General features: G+C 26.2%; 1 protein-coding gene across 1 annotated transcript; it reads left to right on the top strand.

The window, feature by feature from the left end:
• Positions 1-20,410: 20,410 nt before the first annotated feature.
• On the top strand, positions 20,411-23,026 carry LOC111275214 (putative WRKY transcription factor 31). The gene is made up of 6 exons (XM_022860396.2): positions 20,411-20,876; positions 21,005-21,103; positions 21,213-21,377; positions 21,479-21,865; positions 21,956-22,069; positions 22,161-23,026. Exons 1-6 carry the CDS (start codon positions 20,535-20,537, stop codon positions 22,821-22,823), a joined length of 1,770 nt encoding a protein of 589 aa, XP_022716131.1. The 5' UTR covers positions 20,411-20,534; the 3' UTR covers positions 22,824-23,026.
• The last annotated feature ends 668 nt before the right edge of the window (positions 23,027-23,694 follow it).

The raw sequence follows: 23,694 nt of genomic DNA on the forward strand, positions 1-23,694 counted from the left end.
ATTGAAGGTGTTGCCACCAAGCAAAGCTTTTTCCACATATTGGAAGTGTTGGGTACCTCTCCCTTTCTTTTCTGGGTAGCTCAATGTGAATTAAAAACCAACCAAAAAATGAACTAATTGAGAGTTCCATGAAGTTAAAAATATGCATCTGTATTTAAAATTGCTTAGCCTCATCTTTAATTAATCTATACTGCAAAACAATGTGGTCATCAAATTTGATGAATTGACAAATGCATATCTCTGCGTGAACGTATTATGATTGTTCATTGCTATTAGAATGATGTTTTGGACTTTTAGTATTTGGGCCTATGACTCCAGGAGCCGAGGACATTTAGAGCCCATACAGTTTCCTTGAGCTTCGACCTAGATCATCATGTTGAGAGGGCCTGAACTTTTGTATGGCCCTAATAATGAAAAAGTCTACTAACCGTTTTCCCTATAGCTGATCTCTGTTTCTAGATAGCAGCCTCGGGCCTTGTTCATCATCTGGTTTATCAATCAGTCTCCCGAAAACCCAAACCAAATGTCACGTCCCCAAAAACAATATTTTGGCAAATCGGTGACAAAATAATTATTTTTTTTCGTTTTTGTTGAAGGGTAGTGGTTGCCTTTAACGTTTCCCGTTCACTCTTGTCAGTAAGGTTACGGCTGATTTAGATTGCTTTTGAACCGTGCATGGTCGTCCTCGGATACTTGGAATTTCGAAGAACGTTATGGAAGAAATAATAAGCAAAGTTGACAATTGATGTATTCGTATCATCTGCACAAAATTTTCTCAAATAATTAAAGAATATATTTATCTGAATTTTCACCGAAAAGACTAAGAACATGTTAAAAACCTGTGCTTTTTATTCTGTACTGTCTGTCATAGACTTTTTTCATCTTGTCCCCATTTTAATCGTCAAAAGATTTTTTCCCCCCCTATAGAAAATGCCTATATGTGATGATAAAAGCTAGGAAGGTTACATTGAAAAGAGGTGATGGGTTCAAAAGCCGTGAACAAGCAGTAGCTGTAATGAATTACTTTGGAAAAATACTCTCATATGCCATACAAATCCGCTGATACTTTTGGGCTAAAAATCAAAGGAGGCGGAATTTTCTACACAATTTCTTTTGCCGTCAGGAAGAGAGAACGTGGTGATCAATTAAAAAAGTCTAAAATGGCAGACCAATCCCATAAAATCAGTGTATGAAAGGTATCTTGGTATGGTTGTAGGAAGTAATGTAGTGGAAATTCTTTCACTGGAGTCCACGGTCCACCCTCACTCGCCAATTTGTCCAAGAAAGTCTATGGCCGTTCTTTTACTTCGACGCTGTGACACCACGATGCATCCATCAGTGACCAGCTGCTCCCTCTCTTCCAAATTTCAACTTTACGGGTAAAAACATGTCCTATCAGAGAAAACCAAAACATTGATTTGAAACCCTTTTGGTGAATCTCTCACATTATGCATAGCTGTATTGCTGCTGTTCCCGTTTGGAACTTGTTGGGGGAATCATTTGCCTTCCATAAGAAGGGTTGAAATTTGTGGTCGAAGCTAATACGCATAATCGTTTGCATGTAATTACTAATAAGCATATTAATCCTCATCATCATGTTTTGTATGATTGATGGTCTATCGAACAAGCTGCTGCGATGAAAAATCGGTACATTTTGACACATGCAAGATGCGCATATAATTTTTATTTTTAAAAATTTAATTTAATAAATAATTTTTTAGATAATAATAATAATAATAAAATTCTAATAGTTTAATTTTGATTTTTGTATGTATAAGTAAAATTTGATAATTTTGATATAATTTTGATTTTAATAATCTTTGATTTTTTTTATTACTTTTCTATTAAAAATTTCATAACCGTTAATAAAATTTTGGTAATTTTTAATATAATTTTGGTAATTTTTTATATTAGTTTAGTAATTTATGATTTTTTAACCATTGATATAATTTTGATAATCTTTTAATGTAATTTTGATAATCTTTCATATAATTTTGGTAATTTATAATATACTTTTGATAATTATTTATAAAATTTGTGCCATCATAAATCTAACAATTGATTCCTATGCAGAGTGCGAATTTCATTCTAGTTTAAGATAATTTTTTTATATAATAATATTAATATTTCATTCAAATTTAAAATTTTTTTACTAATTTTTTATTAAATAAGTTCATGATAAATTTGTCTTAGTCTTCCAAAATGAAAGTTCTAATTTCATTTATGCTACTAATCAAAATTCAATCCCTAACATCTTAAAATATATAAAAAAATGTTATCAATAATTGATAATTAAATTATTATTGATTTATTATTATATAATAAATGATTTACTACTAAGCTATCAAAGATTTACTAGTAAATTATCAATAATTCACTATTAATTTATGAATGATTTATTACTAAATTATTCATGATTTACTATTAAATTATTGATGATTTATTATAAAATTATAACTTATTTACTACTAATTTATAGATGATTTACTTCAAAATTATTAATGAATAACTAATTTACTACTAAATTATCATTGATTTATAACTAAATTATTAGTGATTTACTATTACTAAGTTATCAATAATTTCCTATTAATTATCAATGATTTAGTAATATGTTATTATGCATTTACAATTATATTATCATTTATATACTACTTAATTTTCTATTATTTACTATAAAATTATCACAAAGTTTTATTAAATTATTCATAATTCATTCTCAATTTATTAATGATTTCTATTAAATTATCCATAATTTATTTTTAAATTATCACTGGTTAACTATTAAGTTCTTCATAAGTTGCTGCTAACTCATATTGATTTATTTTTAAGTTTTCTATGATTAGCTACTAAATTATAATTGATTTACTAGTAAATTATTTATGATTTACTACTAAATTTATCAATTAATTATTATTAAACTAAAACTTATTTACTATTAAGTTATCGTTGATTTATTACTAAGTTATCAACGATTAACTACTAAGTTATCATTTTTTATTAAGCTATCCTTGATTTATGTTGTTATCCATTTACAACTATAAAATATAGAATTTAAAAAGTCTACTAAAAAAATATGAGATAAATTTTTTATATATATAGTACTAGTATTACTTCATTCAAATTTAATTTTTTTACTAATTTTTTTATTAAATAGGTTCATGATAAATTTATTCTAACTCTCAGGTTAAAAGTTCTCATTTCATTTCTGCTTGTAACTAGACTTAAATTCCTCATAATTTCAAATATAAAAATTTATCAATAATTGATAATTAAGTTACTATTAATTTACTACTATGTTTTCAATTATTTACTAATAAATTATGAATGATTTATCATTAAATTATGAATGATTTATCATTAAGTTATAAATGATTTACTATTAAATTATTGATGATTTATTGTCAAGTTATTGATGATTAATTATAAAATTACAACAATTTATTATAAAGTTGTCATTGATTAATTAATTTATTATTAAATTATCACTGATTTACAACAATGTTATTAGTAATTTACCACCACATTAGTTGTGATTTAGTAGTAAAATTTCAATTTACTACTAAATATCAATAATTTATTACTAAATTATCAATTATTTACTATTATATTATTATGTACTTACTATTATATTATCATCAATTTACTACTTAATTTATGATTATTTATTACAAAGTTATTATCGATTTAGTACTAAATTATCCATAATTTCCATTAAGTTATCATTGATTAATTATTCTCTATTGATTTATTTTTAAATTCTCAATGATTAACTACTAAATTGTCAATTATTTACTATTAAGTTATCATTGATTTATCACTAAGTTATTTATGATTTTTTACTGTCAATTAATTACTTTAAACCAAGATTGATTTACTATTAAATTATCACTAACTAAATTATCAATAATTTACCTCTAAGTTATCACTTCTTTTGATATTATTCTTATTACCATTATTCAAAATGACTTTATGAATATTTTGTTGCCAACCAACTTCTCAATTTGAAAAGAAGGAGTCATAATAACCCAAATAATGTTTAACTCAATATTATTTTTCTAAATAAGTATGAACTATGATATCTTTTTTAAATGAAATATTTAGTTGTTTTTTTTAACCTATATAGCATCAACTTAATCAGCAAATAAATGATTATAAACTCGTAAATCTAAATTAATATTTTTGTAATATGAATTTCAATATTCTTAAAAAAAATATATTCTTTAATCTCTGTAAAACTTAGGTATAAGAATTTTTTTTTCTAAAATTATCATTAGTATCTCCATAACTTTTGCACTTAAATTTTCATTATGTTGTGTTTTCATTTTATTCTAAAATTTATTACTGGTGTTATAAAAGTATAACTAAAACTAAAAATAACATGATCAACCAACTCAAACATGAAACAATTCAAAACTCAAATTAAATATACATAATTTTTTTATTCATTTTAAATTTTAATTTAATTAAAAAGTTAATATAATATACAAAATTATAAAACAAACAAAATTAACTCAATTTTCAATTTATTGTAAGAAGTCAATAACTTGTTATTTAAAACTTGGAATGATTGAATATAACCAAAAATTAAATTTAAATAGTAATCCAATTAGAATCTAATATATATTTTTTTCATACTCTGTAACAATTTAAACATTCTTGTTTAAGTTTTTTTCCTTCATCTTCAATGTTTCGTTTTTATTGTCTTTGTGATAGAATTAGTTAATTAATTTTTAAGAACAATTGTAAAGTGAAATTATAATTATAAGTATAGTATACTTCTTATTTATTAGGATTTAAGATGATTTGCATCTAGATTTTTAAACAAAATGAAATATGTACCAAGTTCATAATTTTAATGTTAAACAAGTATGAAAATAATCATTAATATTGTATACTAAAAGTATACAATGAAATACTTTTTTTTGTTTAAAAGTATGAAAATAATCATTAATATTGTAATTGTTAAACAAGTTCATAATTTTAATGTTATTTAAAGATAATAATTTATAAAATATTAGTAATATTTATTTATTTTATACTAAAATATAATTAACTTAATGAATACATTAATAATAGATAAATTAATTTTAATAATATAAATTATATAAAAAATATTTGAATTAGAAAATAAAACTAATATATTAAATTCATAATAAAAGAAAAACAAAAAAATTTATAATATATAAAATATTAAAAAAGTAAAAAAAAAAACATAATTTCTTTTTAAACTTATTACATTTAATATTAATTTTAAAATATAAAATTTATAATATAAAATAATTACAATTTTAAGAGTAAGCAAGTTTTAAATTTACATATTAAATGGGTAATATTGAACATTGTAAATTTTATATATCACTTCACCTCAGTAATAAAAGTTTTTTAATCTTTTGTATAAGAATTAAATCACCCTCTAAGATAATGATCTGATCACTCTCGGTGATCCAAGATCATAGTTACATAGGATCATCAAGTGCTAATCAAACACAGTGATCTAATTATGTAATACCTAAAAAAAAAAAGGGACTATTTTAAGTATTTTTATAAGTGGGGGACTCTTTAATAAAAATGAAAAGTGCAGAGGACTTATTGATAAATAATCTAATTTTTTTATTAATAGAGTTAACTTTTCAGTTTTCAGTCGACAATTAGTCGTAATAAAAATAGAAACTTATTTCTCATATGTTTTTTATACAGAAAAGATCAATTGAAGGATTTCAAGTGAAGAGAAGAACAAATCTACAAGGAAAAATTATCTGTTAGAGGTGAGTAAATAATCTTTTTTAATTTTTGGAGTATTAATGGTTAAGTCTTAAGGTGTAAATTATAATCGAGAAATTCTAAAATTTTAGAGTTTCCATTATCCCTCTTTGCGCATATGATTTAGACTTTAATTAGAGTCAAGTTAAGTGTTGAGAAAGTTGGTAATGTGAATTTATTGCTGAAACAAAAATTTGATGGGAATAGAAAGGAAAATCTTTGTTTCGTATAAATTCTGATATGAATCATGTGTTTGTAGTGATGAATTAAGGTTATATTTTGTATTAAAAGGTTAAATACTACTATGATTACTATATATGGTTGGAAAGCATGTTGAATCTACTTTCTAATGAAACAAACGGGAGTCAAATTCGAGTTCTCTATGAAGAGTTATCCAATTTTTACCTAAGGAGGTGCAAGCTGCCTAGTAGCAGCAATAAGGGGGAATTACGGAATTTCCCTAAATTTTTATACAAGGATTTACAGTTTAAGCCATATATGTTTGGAAAGCCTATCGAGTCTACTTTCCAATGAAATAAGCGAAATTGAATTTGGAGTTACTTATGAATAAATATGTAATTTTTATGAAAAGGTATACAGGTTGTCTGACAGCAGCATATGACGTGGATTACAAAAATTGTTATAATTAATCCACAATGAATCACGAGATGAGCCATATATGGTTAGAAAGTTGTCGAGTCTAGTTTCTAACGCATTAATAAGATTTTAATTTCGAATTGGATATCTTGAGTTATGGTTGTTTTAGTGAAAGTAGCGCAGACTGCCAGAATTAATTACTCGAGTTATTACTTGTTTAACTTAATTGTTTTGGTATAAGTGGCTTCAAATGGGTTGATTAATTATTGTTATGTTAGAATTATCTTGAATAGGCCACTAAATTTTGAGGGAAAAAAATTAGGTTGTGAAATCAGAAGAAGGTAAGTAGAATCTCACACACTTTGCTTGTTTTCGAAACCATGTATATATGTATTTAATTGAATGAATATTTTATTTCATTATTTTCAATGTATGAAAATAGGATCAAGCATATGATTATTTTGTGTTTCTTTATATAAACGATGGATCATGCTTATGAATGAAATGAGAAAATGATTTATGTTTAAAGAACGATTTTGTGATAACTACGTTTTTACATCCCTAAGAAGTGGGATCATCGATACCAGAACTAGTTCTATGACCCTGGCTAATGGGTAATAGTAGTTAGCAAAGACATGATCATATGACTCTGGCTAACGGGTAATAGTAGTTAGCGTAAGCCCTGGCTAACGAGTTATAATAGTTAGCAATGATCATGAGAATAAAATTATCGATACGGTCAATGTCACGGGTTATAGCAGTGATCGTAGCTAACGATTTGAATGATGATGATGATTTACGATGATTTTTAATGATTGATCCATGATTTGGTTTGACTACGATATTTGAATGATAACATATTTTACAATGATTTATGAATTTATGAAATGTTTGACAGAACGATGATATTGAGATGTTTTGACATTATGATTTGATAAATGTTTTGAATGATCTATATGACATGTATGAAAATGATGTTTGATCCGGTAAGGTGTGTGAGCCTTTACTTACTGAGCTGTGGTTTGCTCATTCCCTATTTTTTTTTTTTTTTTTTACAGATGTTATGAATGATAAGTATGATTACCTTAAGAAAAGCTAGAAGAATCGAGCATTGGAGAACTACTTAGAAATATAGGATTTTATGAAGAATTGTTTATTTTAGTTGTAATACTCTACTTTGAACCTTTGGAGACTTGTTATCTAGCTATGTTACTTAATGAGAACATTTTATATTTGAGAGTTGTTTAATGGTTATTGATTAGGCTTCGTTTTGCTTTGGAATTTTACTTCAAGGTAATATGACCGTGTTATGCCTCGATTCGGGGTGTGACAAATTACCATGCATAGATCACTATAGTTTTTTAAGTAATCATCTCATACCAAATACTACCTTAAAAAAATTCTAATTCTCAAAATAATAAACTTGTTATGTAGCAACTATATGATTTATAATGATTTTATTTTCAATATTAACAACATAATTTTAATGAATAAATGTAACATTGGCGGTTGTAAAAAAAATGTAATTTAGCATAAACATATTAAAAAGACTATTCTAATAAATTTTTTCATATTTTGAAAATTTTTAAAAAATAATTAATCTTACTTCACTTGATAATTTTTACTTAGAATAATTCATATTAGAGCTTTCAAGCACCTAGATGACAAACAAAAGTGAGCAATCTAATACTTTTGAGAAAGATTAAATCATTTTCAAATAGAAAATAGTCAAGGTAAATAATTCTTGTGGCAATTTGATCTTGAATTATTGGTAACTCTATCACCTCCTAAATTATCTAATTCTATAGGTGGTAACTCCAATTAAAGTGTTCAAAATATTCAATGAATTACATAGTGTTAATTATTGGTAAAATATACATGTAATTGATTTGATATTAGTTTTTGTTCATGAAAATAACAATTATTAAATTCTAGAGAAAAAAATACAAAAGATAAATTAATTATAGAGGCCGGGTTAAGTTATAAGAATGATATATATTAAAAAATTATTTTAAGTAACTAAAATGAGTTAATTATGTTATCAATAATCAAATGGTTTGCACAAAAAATGATCAAATGATCAACTCATAAAACATATAAATAATAAAATCATTAATATAACTATATAGTTAGCAAATCAATTGAAACAAAAAATTGAAAGGCAAAAAATAGAAAAAAAAAGTATGTTTTAATAGTTTAATTATGATTATCTTTAATGAATTTATATATCAACATAAATTACATGTGCAATTGTTTTTACAACAAAAAAAAAAATTCAATATAATTATCTTATTGCTATGCACATTAATAAGTTTTTATCTTTTTTTTTTTGGTATTTTTTTATGTGAAAATCATATTTTGTTTCTTAATTTGAGTCTAATTAAAAAAATCATTTAAATTAAAATTTATAAAAAATTTTTACTAATAGTATTTTAATCAATTACTTTCAATATTTTTGGAATTAAAATTTTGTCAAAAGTATTTTAGTCAATCATGTTTAATTGATGGCTAAAGAATCACGTTTACCATTTTTGTGTCTAATTATAAAAAAGAAAATTCATTTAAACTAAAATTTATAAAAAATTTACTAAAAGTATTTTAATCAATTACTTTTAACACATTTGAAACTAAAATTTTAAAATTTGAAGTAAATTAATTTTACATAAAGTCTCTTTTTAATTTTAGTTGAGTTAAATCAAACTTAAATAAATTAATAAAAGTTATATATATTTAAAAATAATTTTATTAATTTAAAATTTTATTAAAATACTTAGATCAATCACTTATAACGCCATTGGAGTTCACATTTTAAATTTTAGAAAATAAATATATTTACCTGTATTAAAAAGGAGCTAAAAATTCATTGTTAATATTATTAATTGGCTTCGATCCTAATAGTCTATGTTAGTCATAAGCATATTACAATATGAGAAAAATGTCTTGTAAAACATATAAGTTATATATATATATATCTCTCTCTCTCTCTCTCTCTCTCTCTCTCTCTCTCTCTCTCTCTCTCTTAAGATTTAGAGAAACAATTTCATAAAGAATCCAACTAATTTTTGACATGTTTTTTTAAATTTAAATTAAATAAATTAAACTATGTATAAAAATAAATTTACAAAGCATGAACAAATAATAAAAAGAGTATCTATTTGAAGATAGATTTTTTTAATCAAACCTCTATCTTAATTGTAGGATACACTTTTTATTTTTATTTAAATTCCAAAAATTTAAAATTATTAAAATAATAATAAATAAAACACACATGTATATTCAATTACTTCTAAAACATAATAACAAATTCTAATAATAAAAAAAAAATAAAACAATGCAAAATTTGACCATGCATTGATGTTTATACAGTTTCAGTGTTTTGTTTGCTTATGAAAACCAAATCGAAAGTATAATTAAAATTTTATGTTTTGATTTTAAGGCAAGTTTTTCTACCATATTAAACTTTATGCTGGTCTTACCTCTACATCAATTATTTATAGCAATGAACAAGGAAACAATAAAAACATGAGAGAAATGCTATTGAAGGATGGCTAATTAATTAAGCTGGCAAAAAATGAAAAATCAACTATGATTAATCAATATTTCTATGTTATATAAAAAAAGTTAATAACAGTAAAAAAGTTTAATAATAAAAAATAATTAAAACTAAAATTTATTAAAAATATTATTAAGGATATTTTAGTCACTCATTTGTAATACTTTAGGAATTAAATTTTTTTTGAAGGTATTTTAATCAATCATTTTTAATATTTTTGGATTTCTTACTTTTATATATAAATAAAAAGGGATCGATTTACACAATGTAAAATTAAAAAAATTTATATATTTTTATAACTATTGATTTTAATATATCTAAAAAATGAGAAAGATGAGAGCAAAAAGTAAAAAAGAATTTAATCTTATCCCTTAGATATGTTAAAATCAATTATTAAAAAAACGTCATACTTACACAATGTAAAATTAAAAAAATTTATATATTTTTATAACCATTGATTTTAATATATCTAAAGAATGAGAAAGATGAGAGCAAAAAGTAAAAAAGAATTTAATCTTATCCCTTAGATATGTTAAAATCAATTATTAAAAAAACGTCATACTTTTTTAATTATACTATATAAGTTGATAACTTCTCTCTCTCTCTCTCTATATATATATATATATATATATTAGATGATTTTTTGAATAATAAGCTTTTAAATTAAACCCATTTAATGATCTAATTAATCTTTTTGGATTGTATATTAAATACTGGTGCTTTCTTAGCTCAAGATAAGATTCCATAATCCTTAATGGCAAAAGTATACCAGAATTTCAAACTTAATTTTTTTAAATAATATATAAAAACAAATCACCTATAATAATTGTAATACAATTAATTTTATAAATAATGAAACCTTACCAAAATTTTATTTTGATTAAACAATTATAGTAATTTAATAAAAAAATTATAAATAATATGCTCTTGTAATATATAAGAGCTAGTGCCGCATTGTTAAACATTTATCTTCCTTGATTATTACCAATTTAGAGGGAAACATCCTTGCCAAATACCTTAATAATCCAAAAATAATTTTTAGTCAAATGAAGATAATGAAAGTGATTGATACGTTCAATTAGGTGCAGGTCATCATCAACTAATTTTAGTCTTCACTACTAGTTTTCTCTGTTTCTGCTTATATTAATATTATTCCTTATCTTGTAAAAATCAACTTATTAATTGCTGTTTGAAATGTTTAACATTACTTATCATGCATATCTCACCTGTTAACTCAAGGCCAACAAAACCTGACCTCATGATAGAATTTTTTTCTATTAGTTAATTAATAGGGCTACCTACTTATTGGTGAATTCCACCACAAAACAAGCATGAAAGCAAAAGAAACAGGTGGGTTTTGGATTCTCTTTTGTTAGGTCCATTTAGTTTTTCCTTTCTGCACTACACAACCACAAGAAGACAGGCATTGAATGCAGTGAGTTAATATTGCAGTTGGCTTGACAAATTAATTATGGCAACCTCGCTCTTTGGTATCACCCCCATTAAATAATTATTCCAAGGGGGTTTGTCAAATATATGTAGGCAATGAATGACTCTCATCCTTGACGGTCATTAAAAGTTTTTGAAAATAAGGGTACTTAAGATTCCTAACGTCTCAAAGATAACTTGTCCTTATAAAGAAAGCACTCAGGTTTTTAATTATACGAAAAAACTTGAGCCCTTCCTTCCAATTGGTTGCAACTAATTGGTTTTAGATTTAATTAATAATTATTCCTTAATTTTCAAACTACTTACTTATTGCGAAAAAAAAAAAGAAAATAAAAACTAAATGGCTAATATTCATGCAAAAAAAAAAAAATGAAGCTTCTATATACGGGCAATTAAAGCAAATAATCTCAAAGTTATATCATGTATACACACACATACTCGTCTAACACATATGAATGTGTGAAAATCTTGTTTAAGAAAACAAGAAGTAACCAAAAGGGTTTAACTCTTTTTTTTTTTTTTTCGTTTTAATTAAAGGCAAAAGATTAAACGAAATAAGTTAGATTTTAATTGCGGATATGTGGTAGATAAGTGTAATTAACTAATTAGTATTATATAATTAACTTGTTAGATTAAACTATAGTGTGAAAAGTATCGGTACGTTATTTGTTAGCCTCAAATGGCCAATGTATTTTCACCAATAATGTTGATTTTGTTTTGATTTTTGGTTTGAAATCTTTGATAGTTTAGTGTGAAGGAGAACTGTTGACATTTGATATGCTTTTCTTAGCTACTTCCCTAAGCCACCTACGTATTCCCATTATGCATCTAATTTATATCTTACTTGTAACCAATTCTTCCTTTCTTTTTTTTAATATTTTCTTCAGTATCAAATCACAAAGTTATTGATTTTGTAGGTGGGAAGCCTTGAAAGATTTTTTTTTTCAAAATTTTTTTTGAGATAAATAAATTATTTAATATTTCAAATCAAGATAAGATGTGTTATATATGATAGTTTAAAATAAGTGATTGTAGGTTATACATTCAAGATGATCCAAACAAATAATCATCGATAGAATTCGAACCTAAAATCTCTTTGTCAATGAGAATGAACTCTATTTAATTGAGTCAACTACTTATTGATTGAAATAAGAGAAGTGAATTTTTAATAAATATTTATGAATTGGCTGTTGCATTATCTGAATTTTTAATTATAAATTGATATTAGTGTGCAAGCAAAGGTTGATTGAAATAAGTGGAGTGAAATTGTAGTAAAACAGCATTAAAATTAGATACTGCTACGAAGTTACTTAAGGGAATAAGCAAGTATAAATCATGGCATTTAATCAAAAGTTTTATGTACATTGAAAACTATACACGTTTTTTTATTTCAAATAATTAATAGAAAAAATTTATTTCAAGTTAATTTGTAAATTTTATATATAGTGTATATATAGTAGAATGAAGAGAGAAAGCCAATTAAAGAATATTATAATATGTAATAATGATTTTATAATGTCACATTAGTAAATAAATCTTGTATATATAAAGGTCTCTACTGTTTGCCATGCGTCAGTTTTTTTTTTTTTTTTAATTTTCTTTCTCTTTAGGCAACAAGTGTCATTTTATTGTTTCTTTTTTTACTTTTCTAAAATATATTTTTTAATTAAAAAATTTTATTTTCTTATAGTTGGCTCCAATATTTTTTATGAGATAAATTTTTTTCTTCTATTTCCTTTTTTTAATTTAATTTTTTTATACATGTTCTTTTTATATATTTTATTATTTTAAAACTTATTTTACGAGGCTCATTTTTTACCTACTTTTTATTTGTTTTTTAAGCTTTTTTTTCCTTTTTATATATTTTATTTTTAACGAATCCCAATTTTTTTTTTTTGACTCACTTTTTTGTTTTGTGTGTTTTTTTTTTTTTTTAATTTTTTATACTTTATAAAATTTTTAAATGTCGTACCCACTTTCCATTACATTTCATATGGGACCTATTTTATTTTAAAATTTTTTTGGTTTGATGTTACGTATCTTTTATTTATTTTTTAAAAATAATTGATAAATATATATTTTTTTTTTGTTTGGACTCACTTAATACCAATTTTTTCACTTTTAAAAAACTTAATTAATCTATTTTATATTTTATATTTTTTTTGTTAAACCTATTTGATAACAAAGATACGTCGTGTGTTTTTTTCAGTAATAACTTTTTCTCATTTTCTATTTTTTTATATATTTAATAAATAATTTTTTAGATTTCATTTTTGTAGTAATTCACTTAATATTAAAGATATTTTACATGTCAAGTAATTTGATTTTTCTTTTTAATCTTTTTTCCTTTTTTAAAATTTTCCTTTTTATTTAATAAATATTTTAAAATATTTTGAATTTTTTAATGTTGGGCCTATTTGAATTATTATTAAAAATATATTTTTTGAGTTACCTTTTTTTTTTTTTTTTAAGTTTTGATTCATCCGGATTTAATAAGTTTGTTTTTTAAATTTTGGTTTAGATTTTTTTTTCAAAAATCAGGGTTAAGTCTAATATGTTTTTATGGCGTTTAGTCTATCTATATAATATATAAATATATTTTATTATTTATTTAAATTTAAATTTAAATATATTATATTAATAATATATATATTTAATTATTTATTTAATTTTATATTTATATATATGAACTATATTAATAAAATTATTATTTAAGACCTTAATTTAATAAAAATACTATACTTATTCATAATTAAGATGTAATCCATCTATTTATCTATCAATTATATAAATTTTATTCATTTTGACTTTTATTTAATCCTCATCTAAAATGTGGCCATGACAATTTATATTTATTTCTTTTTTTATTTTTTTTCCAATCTTCTGGATTTTTTAAATTTCTTTTAATTTAGATAAATTAAAAAAAAGCAATAGAGACTTAATTTATTTTTTTTTTTAATTTTTAATTTGATAAATTTTACAACAAAATATCTTAATAAAAAAAGATAATAAAATAATTTATATCTGATATATTTTAATTTGATTCGACTCGATTATATATAAATTTTCTTTAGTTTTTTTGATAGAATTCATTTGATATTATTCATTAAAACTTTTTTATCTTTTTTTTAATAAAAATATATAATTTTGTAAAGAAAATAACAAATTAAGTATCACGTGGCATCTGGATTGTGTTTTTGATATTATTCATTAAAACTTTTTTATCTTTTTTTTTTAATAAAAATATATAATTTTGTAAAGAAAATATCAAATGAAGTATCACGTGGCATCTGGATTGTGTTTTTGCCCTTTTCCTTTTTTAGTTTTTTTAATTTAAAAAAAATACAAAGTGGTCAGTATCCACATGGGATTCTATTTTAATTCTGTTCTTTTTTCCTGCCTTGGATTTTTTTTCTTTTTTTTCCTTTTACTTTTTTTTTTTTTTTTAAATTTTTTTAAATAAAATCTTGTACAATTATCTATACAATAAATCCGTTTATCTTTCCATCCTTACATTAAAGGTCAGAAGATTTTAGCAACAACTAGATATCCATGTGCCACCTTCATTAGCACATTTTTATTTTTATTTTTATTTTTTTGTTTTTCCTTTTTTTTCAATTTCCTTTTTACCCTTTTCATTTTTAATTTTTATATTAGATAAATTTTATAAAAAAATTAATATCAACTAAGGTGATCATTTATCATTTTTATTTATTTTTTATTTATTTTATATATTTTAATTAAATAAATTTTACAATAAAATAAATCAATTGATATATATGAATGATAAAATAATTAATATTTGATGAGTTTTAATCTGTCATGATTCGGTATAAGTATTTTTATAAAAAAAATTGATCTTGAATCGCATCAAGTTGACTTTTTTTCAGGAAAGTGGAGATGGCCTTAAAGTGAAATTATGATACTTTGCCCAAACCATCTCGTAATATATATAAAAGTATATATATTATTTATTTATTTTTATTTTTATATTTTATATTAATAAAGTTATTATTTGATATTTTAATTTAAGATATTAACATTTTAATATAAATTTGAATGTTCACATTACACCTCAATGATATCTTTATCTTTTTTTTGTTTATTTTTGTTTATAATTTATTATTAATAAAGTTATTATTTGATAATTTAATTTAAGAGATTAATATTTTAAACTTAATTAGGAGTCCAATAATGCCGGATGAGCTCCCTTTTCTCCTTTTTCATTTTTTTTTTGTTTTTACAATTTTTTAATTAAATTAATTTTGTTAAAAAAAAGGTCAATAGAGTGTCCACATAGCACCCTATCTATTTTTTTTTATCTTTTTTTTTCTTTATCTTATGTTTTAATCAGATAAATTTTGTAAAAAAGGTACTAATTGATGTAGATATAAAAATAATTCGTATTCGGTAGATTTATATCCATAGTGATTTGATAGGGGATAAATTTTTTTTGTTTATATTATATAGATTTGTAATTGAATATTAAAAGCATTACTATTTACAATTATTTTTATTTAATTTTTTTTATATTTTTTCTACTTCAATAATCGTTACTCCTATTAAAAATATAAAAAATATATACATAATTTTTTAATTCATTAAATTTACAATAAACATTAATTTTTTCAATCATTAAATTTATAATAAACATTATTGTGTAAGAACAACCAAAAAAAATTCTATCCACAGCAAAACCCGAACCAATATCTAGTATATTTAAAAGCTGCAAAAGACGACCAAAGAAAGTTTTGGTGGGAGGAGGACTGACTGAATTAATTACAAGAAGAACATGGATTGTGGTTGATCGATCTTTGAAAGAGAGGAGCGTAAAGATTGCAGTTAGGAAGTATATATTACCTGCATCCGTTGACAACCACTAATATTTTGAGCTTGGACAAGGTCTGAAAAATTTACATATTTAACAGCTTTGTATAACCTATCTTATAATAATATTTTACATGATCCTTCAAGTTCTTGATCGATCCAAGGAAAATTATTCGATCCAAATCAAGCGTACGTGTGTATGGAGGGAAATTCTTGTACACTTGAAAAAAAAATACTTTCTTCTTTTCATTTTCTTAGGTGATATGTCAGTGTATTTTGTTAGAAATTCAGAACAAGAAATTGAGTTGGCAAGCAGTTATACTAGACAATTGTATAATATTGACCTCAAATTTGGTCTCTGATGCCTCTAATCAACTAAAAGTTGGTTGATTTCAGAGTGTTTTCTTCCCGCACGTCCGCAAGGGAGGTGCCCTTTTCTTTTGGAATACATCAGAAATAGCTGCCATGCATTTCTTTGACTTGGATCATTGTTTGTTGCATACCAACCATTTAAAGAGAGAAAATAAAACTTGAACAGTTCCTGTAAGTAGAGACGCAGGTTTTGACATATGCAAGAATATGATACCCACTCCAAATGGCTGAAACCTATTAAATCTTGTTTATACCCACGTTTTCAAACTGTACCAATCAAAACTTACCATGAACAAAACACAACTTTTGAATGGAATCATGTTTATCATGGGAATAATCCTAATATGCCCTCCTTTTCTTTATGCTTACTTTGGGCGCCGTATATTTGGACAGAAACCTCTTACTTTTCTATTTCTTTTTCTTCTTCTTGTCTAGTCTACAAATTTCTCAATAAGACAGATGTCCAGGCATGGAAATTTCTTGGCACTGTCTGATGGATTCCAAGTCCAACCCCATGTTTTTGGCTAAAGAGGTAATTCACAAGAAAAATTAAACTTCATAAAATTATATTATATTATATATATTTGCCGTACGTGCCACATTCAAACCAAAGTGCAATAAGTCTTCGGATAGAATCAAATTGTCAAATTTATGCGACGTCCTTTTTATTTTTATTTTTTCCCATTGTTCAATGTTGAAGTTTCTTTGAAAGATGCCCCCGGTAAAAAAGGGGAGGGATAATTCTCTTTTTGCATATAAATATTCGTATACAATTGAAGTCATTCAACACGTTCAATTTTCAAAAGGAACCATAAATGACAAACTAAAGCAGAAAGAGAAAAAGCAAACAAAAGTTGCAACTAGATGTTGAAAAAACGGTCTACCACATTTAAAAGAAGAGAAAATTGTAGATTATATATTGGAAAACAATTTATACGTTAGAGAGAACCAGAAGGCGACTTAATCAGTAATTCAAACCATGCACCTAATCTTCATGCAATGTATATATGTCACCTAGTCTTCATGCAATCTATATATGTGACATATTTGGTTCTGCATGCAGCCACCACTATGTTCTTTTCTTAGTGGTCGCCTTTTTTCTTCTTTTGCGTATACATTTCATGGTTTGGTTGTTTTCAAAGTTTTAATTAAATTCCCAAAATTATAAGCAATTTTAATTAAAATAATTGAATGGTGGCTTGTCCAAATTATTCCTTTTGAATTAACTATTGACAAATTACAAAAGGCTAGTCCTACATTTTTTTTTAATAAGAAGCTTTGAACTTGATATTTAATTTAGTTGATTCATACAATGATTTTTAAAATGTAACAACTAATAAATACAAAATTTAAATTTTAACATCTACAACTTTTTCTTTTATCTACAAACTACAATCTATTTTATAAAAAAAGAAAAGAAAGAAAAAAACTCACATTAAAAAATAAATAGGAAGCAAATTTGTCCATGTAGGTAGCGTTATAAATGAACAAAATTTTTAATGAATTGTTCATGAACGTGTTCGGTTTCTATTTATTTTTATTCATTTATTAAACTTAACAAATGATTTTGAATTGTATTTTTATATTCGTTAATTAAATGAATCAAATACGATTAGAGTTCTATTTGGTTTATTTATATTTGTGAACAAACTCGTTTAAAATTTATTTAAAACTTATTCATTTATTATTCATTTGTTGTTTGTTTGCTATTAGTTTATAATAATATTAACAAAATTACATTTATGATTGTTTATTTAAATTTATTTGATTATGATTTGTTTATTATTCATGAACATATTCATTTATATATGTTTGTAAATATGTTCATTTAATATTTACAAACGAATTCATTTAACTTAATTGAACTGACTACAAATAGAATATAAATTAAAAGTGAATATTTTATCATTTAAATGAATCAAACTCAAACAAATAAAATAATTTTTTTACTAAATACGAATCGAACTCAAATATTTTTAAAAATAAATAAATAAATCATAAATATATACTCGTTCATTTGTGTTTGATTCGTTTATAGTCCTATATATAAGTTAAAGTTTTCTATGATTTTCTTGCACGGTATATTCATAATCAAGTTTAGTAAAAGTCAAGTTAAAGGGAAAAAAATGAAGGTTACATTTGATAAGAAAAAGAGAGATTACAAGAAATCTATTCAATATGTTTTCAAACAAGTTAGTATCTTTTATTCTACGTGGAAGAAAAATCATGCGCAGAATAGGGAATAGGGATCATGAAAAGACAAAATTTGATTGGTTAAGTATTATTTTATTTAAATTAACAGTCAAGATGATTTAAAAAGATAATGACCTCTTTGAGCTTTCATGAGGACTCTAATTTCCTAATTGTGAAGTTGACATTTCAATAGCCAGCTTGTCATCCTGCTAAAAAAAAAAAAAAAGCTTTAATTAGCTAATTGAATTCTCAAATATTTGAACAGCTTATTTATCTTAATTTTTTTTTTGTACATTTAAAATAGTTGAGAATTATATTTTAACTGTTAAAATTAAAAATTTAGTGTTTTATTAATAAATCACTAGCACGTTAATAAGTAAAATATGGAATAAAACATTTTTTATCTTCAAATTTTTATATCATATCTGACGTAGCTAATGAATATCGAAGCCTTGAGTGAAAAAAAGATCAGACCAGAAACGTAAATGATTCGGTTCCACCGGTAAACAGTCAACAAAGACTAGATCCGAAACGTGACGTGGCGCTAAAGGAGAGACCAACTGACCAAGGCAGTACCCAGCCTGTCACCAGTCATAAAAGAGCCGGCCCGTCAAATTCGTTGACTTGGCTGGGAGCTCCTCTCTCCTCACATTTGTTTATTTTTTTCAATCACGTGGAACACGCCGCAACCTTTGGGGCGGTGGATTTCTTTCTTTATATGTTTTTTTGTTCCCTCTTTCTTTGTTTTCCTTTTGATTTAAAAGAACGAGTCAAACTCTTTGTTGACGAAACCTCTTTTTCTATCCAAGCTTCAACAACTCCATCCCTCTCTATATTTCCTTAAATACCAATATTTATTTAATTACACTGGTCAATTAATTGTAACTGTAATAATTCAATTTTTAAAAAAAATTTACTAACATTATCTTAAAATTTTCAATTTCAAGCAACCTGAAATGAAATTGTGTTGTTTTTCATAATATTTTGTTTAATTTGATACTATTTTATAAAAAATATTATTAAAAAAATTATAATTATATATAAATATCACCTATAAAAAATAAATTAATCAAATCAACTAATAAACCAAATAAATCTAATATAAAAATAATTTCAACCTGCTTATAACAAGACTTAAATGTGAAACTTCAAATTTCAAAACTTTCTAATTGTTTAATTTTATATTATTAATGAAGCTTTTACGGTAAAATCTCATAATAATAGTCAAATAAATTAATTTTGAAGTCCAATTAAATTTTGGTATGGTCTTAATATTCCTAAATATGTGCTACTAATAAAAAGTTACGGCTAATTGTCAAAGGAGGAAGGAACGAAAAGTGTTACCCAAGGTTACCTAAAAGTAAACCACGCCTCCAATCTGAACTCTGCTAGAAATTTGGTCAATGGTGATGGCCCGAAAAGGGTAATGGGCCATACAGAGTGGCGTATTAGTTTTCGGTTTTCACTCTCTTTTTTCTCTTTCTAAGGAGTGAAGGTGGGGTCAAGTGCCAGCTGGCAACCTGACGCACCATCTGACGTAACAAAATCAAGTCCCATCAAATTCTGGAAAATCCAAAATTTTTAGACTATAGTATCTAATCTATCTGGTCTACGTTCCAAACCCTTTTTATAGGCGACCCCATCGCTCCGGTTGAAGACTTCACATACTTCACAAAACATATCACACGTTCTCAAGCTATCCCATTTCTCTTTCGACGCCATCTTTGGTCTCTCTTTCTCTCTTTCTCTCTTTCGTCTTCTTAGAATTCTTGATTCATTTATGGACAAAGGATGGGGTCTTACCCTTGATTGTGATCCTGTATCTAATTTCTTCCCCAAAAAGACCAGTTCCACCACGGGACCTTTCTTCAGGTTAAAGCAGCAATCAGACATGTTTCAGTTCCCTGTTAGCCTTGCTGGCTCCAGGGAGGACCGCCATGGAACCTCCTCTTCCTCCTCACCCTCTGATGAGAACCGGCTGGCGGTTGATGAGGTCGACTTTTTCTCTGACAAGAAACACAGAGTTGTTGATGATCGGGAGGATAACACAACCACTATTGTCAATATCAAGTCCGAAAGTTGTCAGGGTGAAGACGGTCCAGGTTCTGATTTGCATGTTAATGTAAGGTTTTTTTTTTTTTTTTTTTTTTTTTTTTAAATTCCAAAACAAGTTTCCTTTTAAATATTATTTTGAAGTTACATTGAATTATTGTTGATGTTTATTTATTTTGTTTTGTTATAAATATATAGACTGGGTTGCATCTTCTCACGGCTAAAGCTGGAAGTGATCAATCAATGGTTGATGATGGAGTTTCATCGGATATGGAAGATAAGCGAGCCAAAAATGAGGTAAGAGGATGATACTAAAATCAAGTCACTACTTTTTCAATTTTTTGGTTCTTTTTAATTGACAAGCTAGTCGTGTTCTCACTGAATGATTTTGTTCACTTGTTTTCAGCTAGCGCAATTACAAGGAGAGTTAAAACTAATGAATGCCGAAAATCAGAAGCTAAGAGATATGCTTAGTCATGTCAATAACAATTACAGTGCTCTCCAGATGCGCCTTGTAACCTTAATGCAACAGCAAAGAAATGAAGGAACCGAAACCACACAAGAATATGGGGTATTTAATTCTTTTTCTTGTTAGTATTTCTTATGATCCTAGATATTGTAATATCAGTGTTGATTTCAAATTACTAACCTAAATATCTTAAATGGATTCAGATTCAAGAAACAAAATCTGAAAAGAAGAAACTTGAGGTGATAATGCCTAGACAATTTTTGGACCTACGCCCATCAGTCACCGCTAAAGCGGATGAGCTGTCTCATTCTTTATCGGAAGAAAGAACACCTTCAGGGTCTCCTCCAAACATCTTAGAAGTTGCATCCAAGGATTATATCAAAAGCAAAAATACAATTTCTCAGTTTGATCAGGAAACTTCTAGTTTTCGTGATGCCAAGAGAATTGGTGGAGAAGAAAGTTCGGAATCTGAGGGCTGGGGTCCTAACAAAGTCCAAAAATTGAATCTTTCAAAGTCAATTGATCAATCCACTGAAGCTACCATGAGAAAAGCTCGTGTTTCTGTTCGAGCTCGATCTGAAGCTCCCATGGTATACTAATGTTTTAATTACTTGTGAAGATTCCATCTGAATTTATTGTCAATTTGTTGGAAAACTAATTAATTAGTTAAATTGATATAGATTACTGATGGATGCCAATGGAGAAAATATGGACAAAAGATGGCAAAAGGAAACCCCTGTCCTCGAGCTTATTATCGATGCACCATGGCAGTTGGTTGTCCGGTCAGAAAACAAGTACGTTTCAATTTTTTTTCAATAATGTATTATTTTTAACTTACCTAGATTTAAATTCCCGAAATTAATTAGTATTTATAATAATTCTCAGGTTCAACGTTGCGCGGAAGATCGAACAATCTTGATAACAACTTACGAAGGCAACCACAATCACCCACTTCCTCCTGCTGCGATGGCAATGGCATCAACAACAACAGCAGCTGCTACCATGTTGCTATCAGGATCGATGCCCAGTGCCGATGGGATTATGAACCCAAATTTGCTTGCCAGGGCAATCCTTCCATGCTCCTCAAGCATGGCAACTATTTCAGCTTCTGCTCCTTTCCCATCTGTAACATTGGATCTTACTCAATCGCCAAACCCTCTACAATTCCAAAGACCGTCTACTCAATTCCAAGTCCCTTTTCCAGGCCATCCCCAAAACTTAGCGTCTGCATCATCCCCTCAATTGCCTCAAGTTTTTGGTCAAGCACTGTATAATCAATCAAAATTCTCAGGCCTACAGTTGTCTCAAGACATGGGGTCTTCAAAATTAGGCCACCAAGTTCCACATCCACAATTGCAGCAGCCTCAGCATTCAACACTAGCTGACACAGTAAGCGCTGCGACGGCCGCCATCACGAATGATCCCAGTTTCACCGCCGCCCTGGCAGCCGCCATCACCTCCATCATTGGTGGTGCTCACCCAAATATTACCAGCAACACTTCCAACAACAATAATAGCAATGCCAACATCACAAGCAGCAGACAATAGATCAGCAGTGTTCCTGGAAATTAATTAGAGGCGACTTTTTTTAACATATTTTTCCTTGTTATTAATTTTTTTTCCATGTTCTTTCATTGGGGGATGGGAAGGAAATTACATGTTTATATTTTTTGTACTGTAACATGTTGTGGGGGAGGTTATAACACGTACACAAACTTGATTCTTTGTTATTATAGTTTCGTTTTGAACAATTCGATTCAGAGTTTCAAGTAAATACACACAAAAAAAGGAGCATGTATAATTTCCTTTTCAATGAGCAATGCCTTCTATTTTTAACTTATCTTTCAAGTACAATGAAAAAAATCTTCACGGCAAGAAAAAATGATTAAACGCTACATTTGCAAGAAAACAAAATAGTAATCTTGAAGAATACAAAAATACAATGTATAATTCCCACAAGAAAACAAAACGAATAATTTCTTGTCTGAGCGGAATATGCTATTCTAAGCGGTCAAGCAAATACGGCTAGCACCCTTTGACACGCAATTGATTCATCCTGAGAAGAGCTGAGACAGTGGACTTTAGAAAGAGACTTCCAGGCAACTCCGTGTGCCTTGAGTGAAACCAAACGAAAACGGGAAAAAAAAAGGACGGGATGGTATTTCTTTGTCTTTAGGTCAAACTTGTTCAATGAAGAAGATGTTGGATAGTAGTTTCGTGGATTGTGGTGAGGTGCAATTATTTTATTGAACAACTCAGATACGTTTGTTGACTTACCGTCCACCCACTTGATTGACATGATCCGTCATGTTCCATGCCAATATTTAACGTCTAATCATGTGTTAATTTTCAAACACTGAGGCGAGGAACCCAAACGTGGAACTTTGTGGGCCGCACCGTACCTCATCCGCCGTACAAT

Source organism: Durio zibethinus, chromosome 26, assembly GCF_047325235.1.
Source record: "Durio zibethinus cultivar Kanyao isolate XHJ-2024 chromosome 26, ASM4732523v1, whole genome shotgun sequence".
In the NCBI taxonomy this organism is placed as follows: Eukaryota; Viridiplantae; Streptophyta; class Magnoliopsida; order Malvales; family Malvaceae; genus Durio; species Durio zibethinus.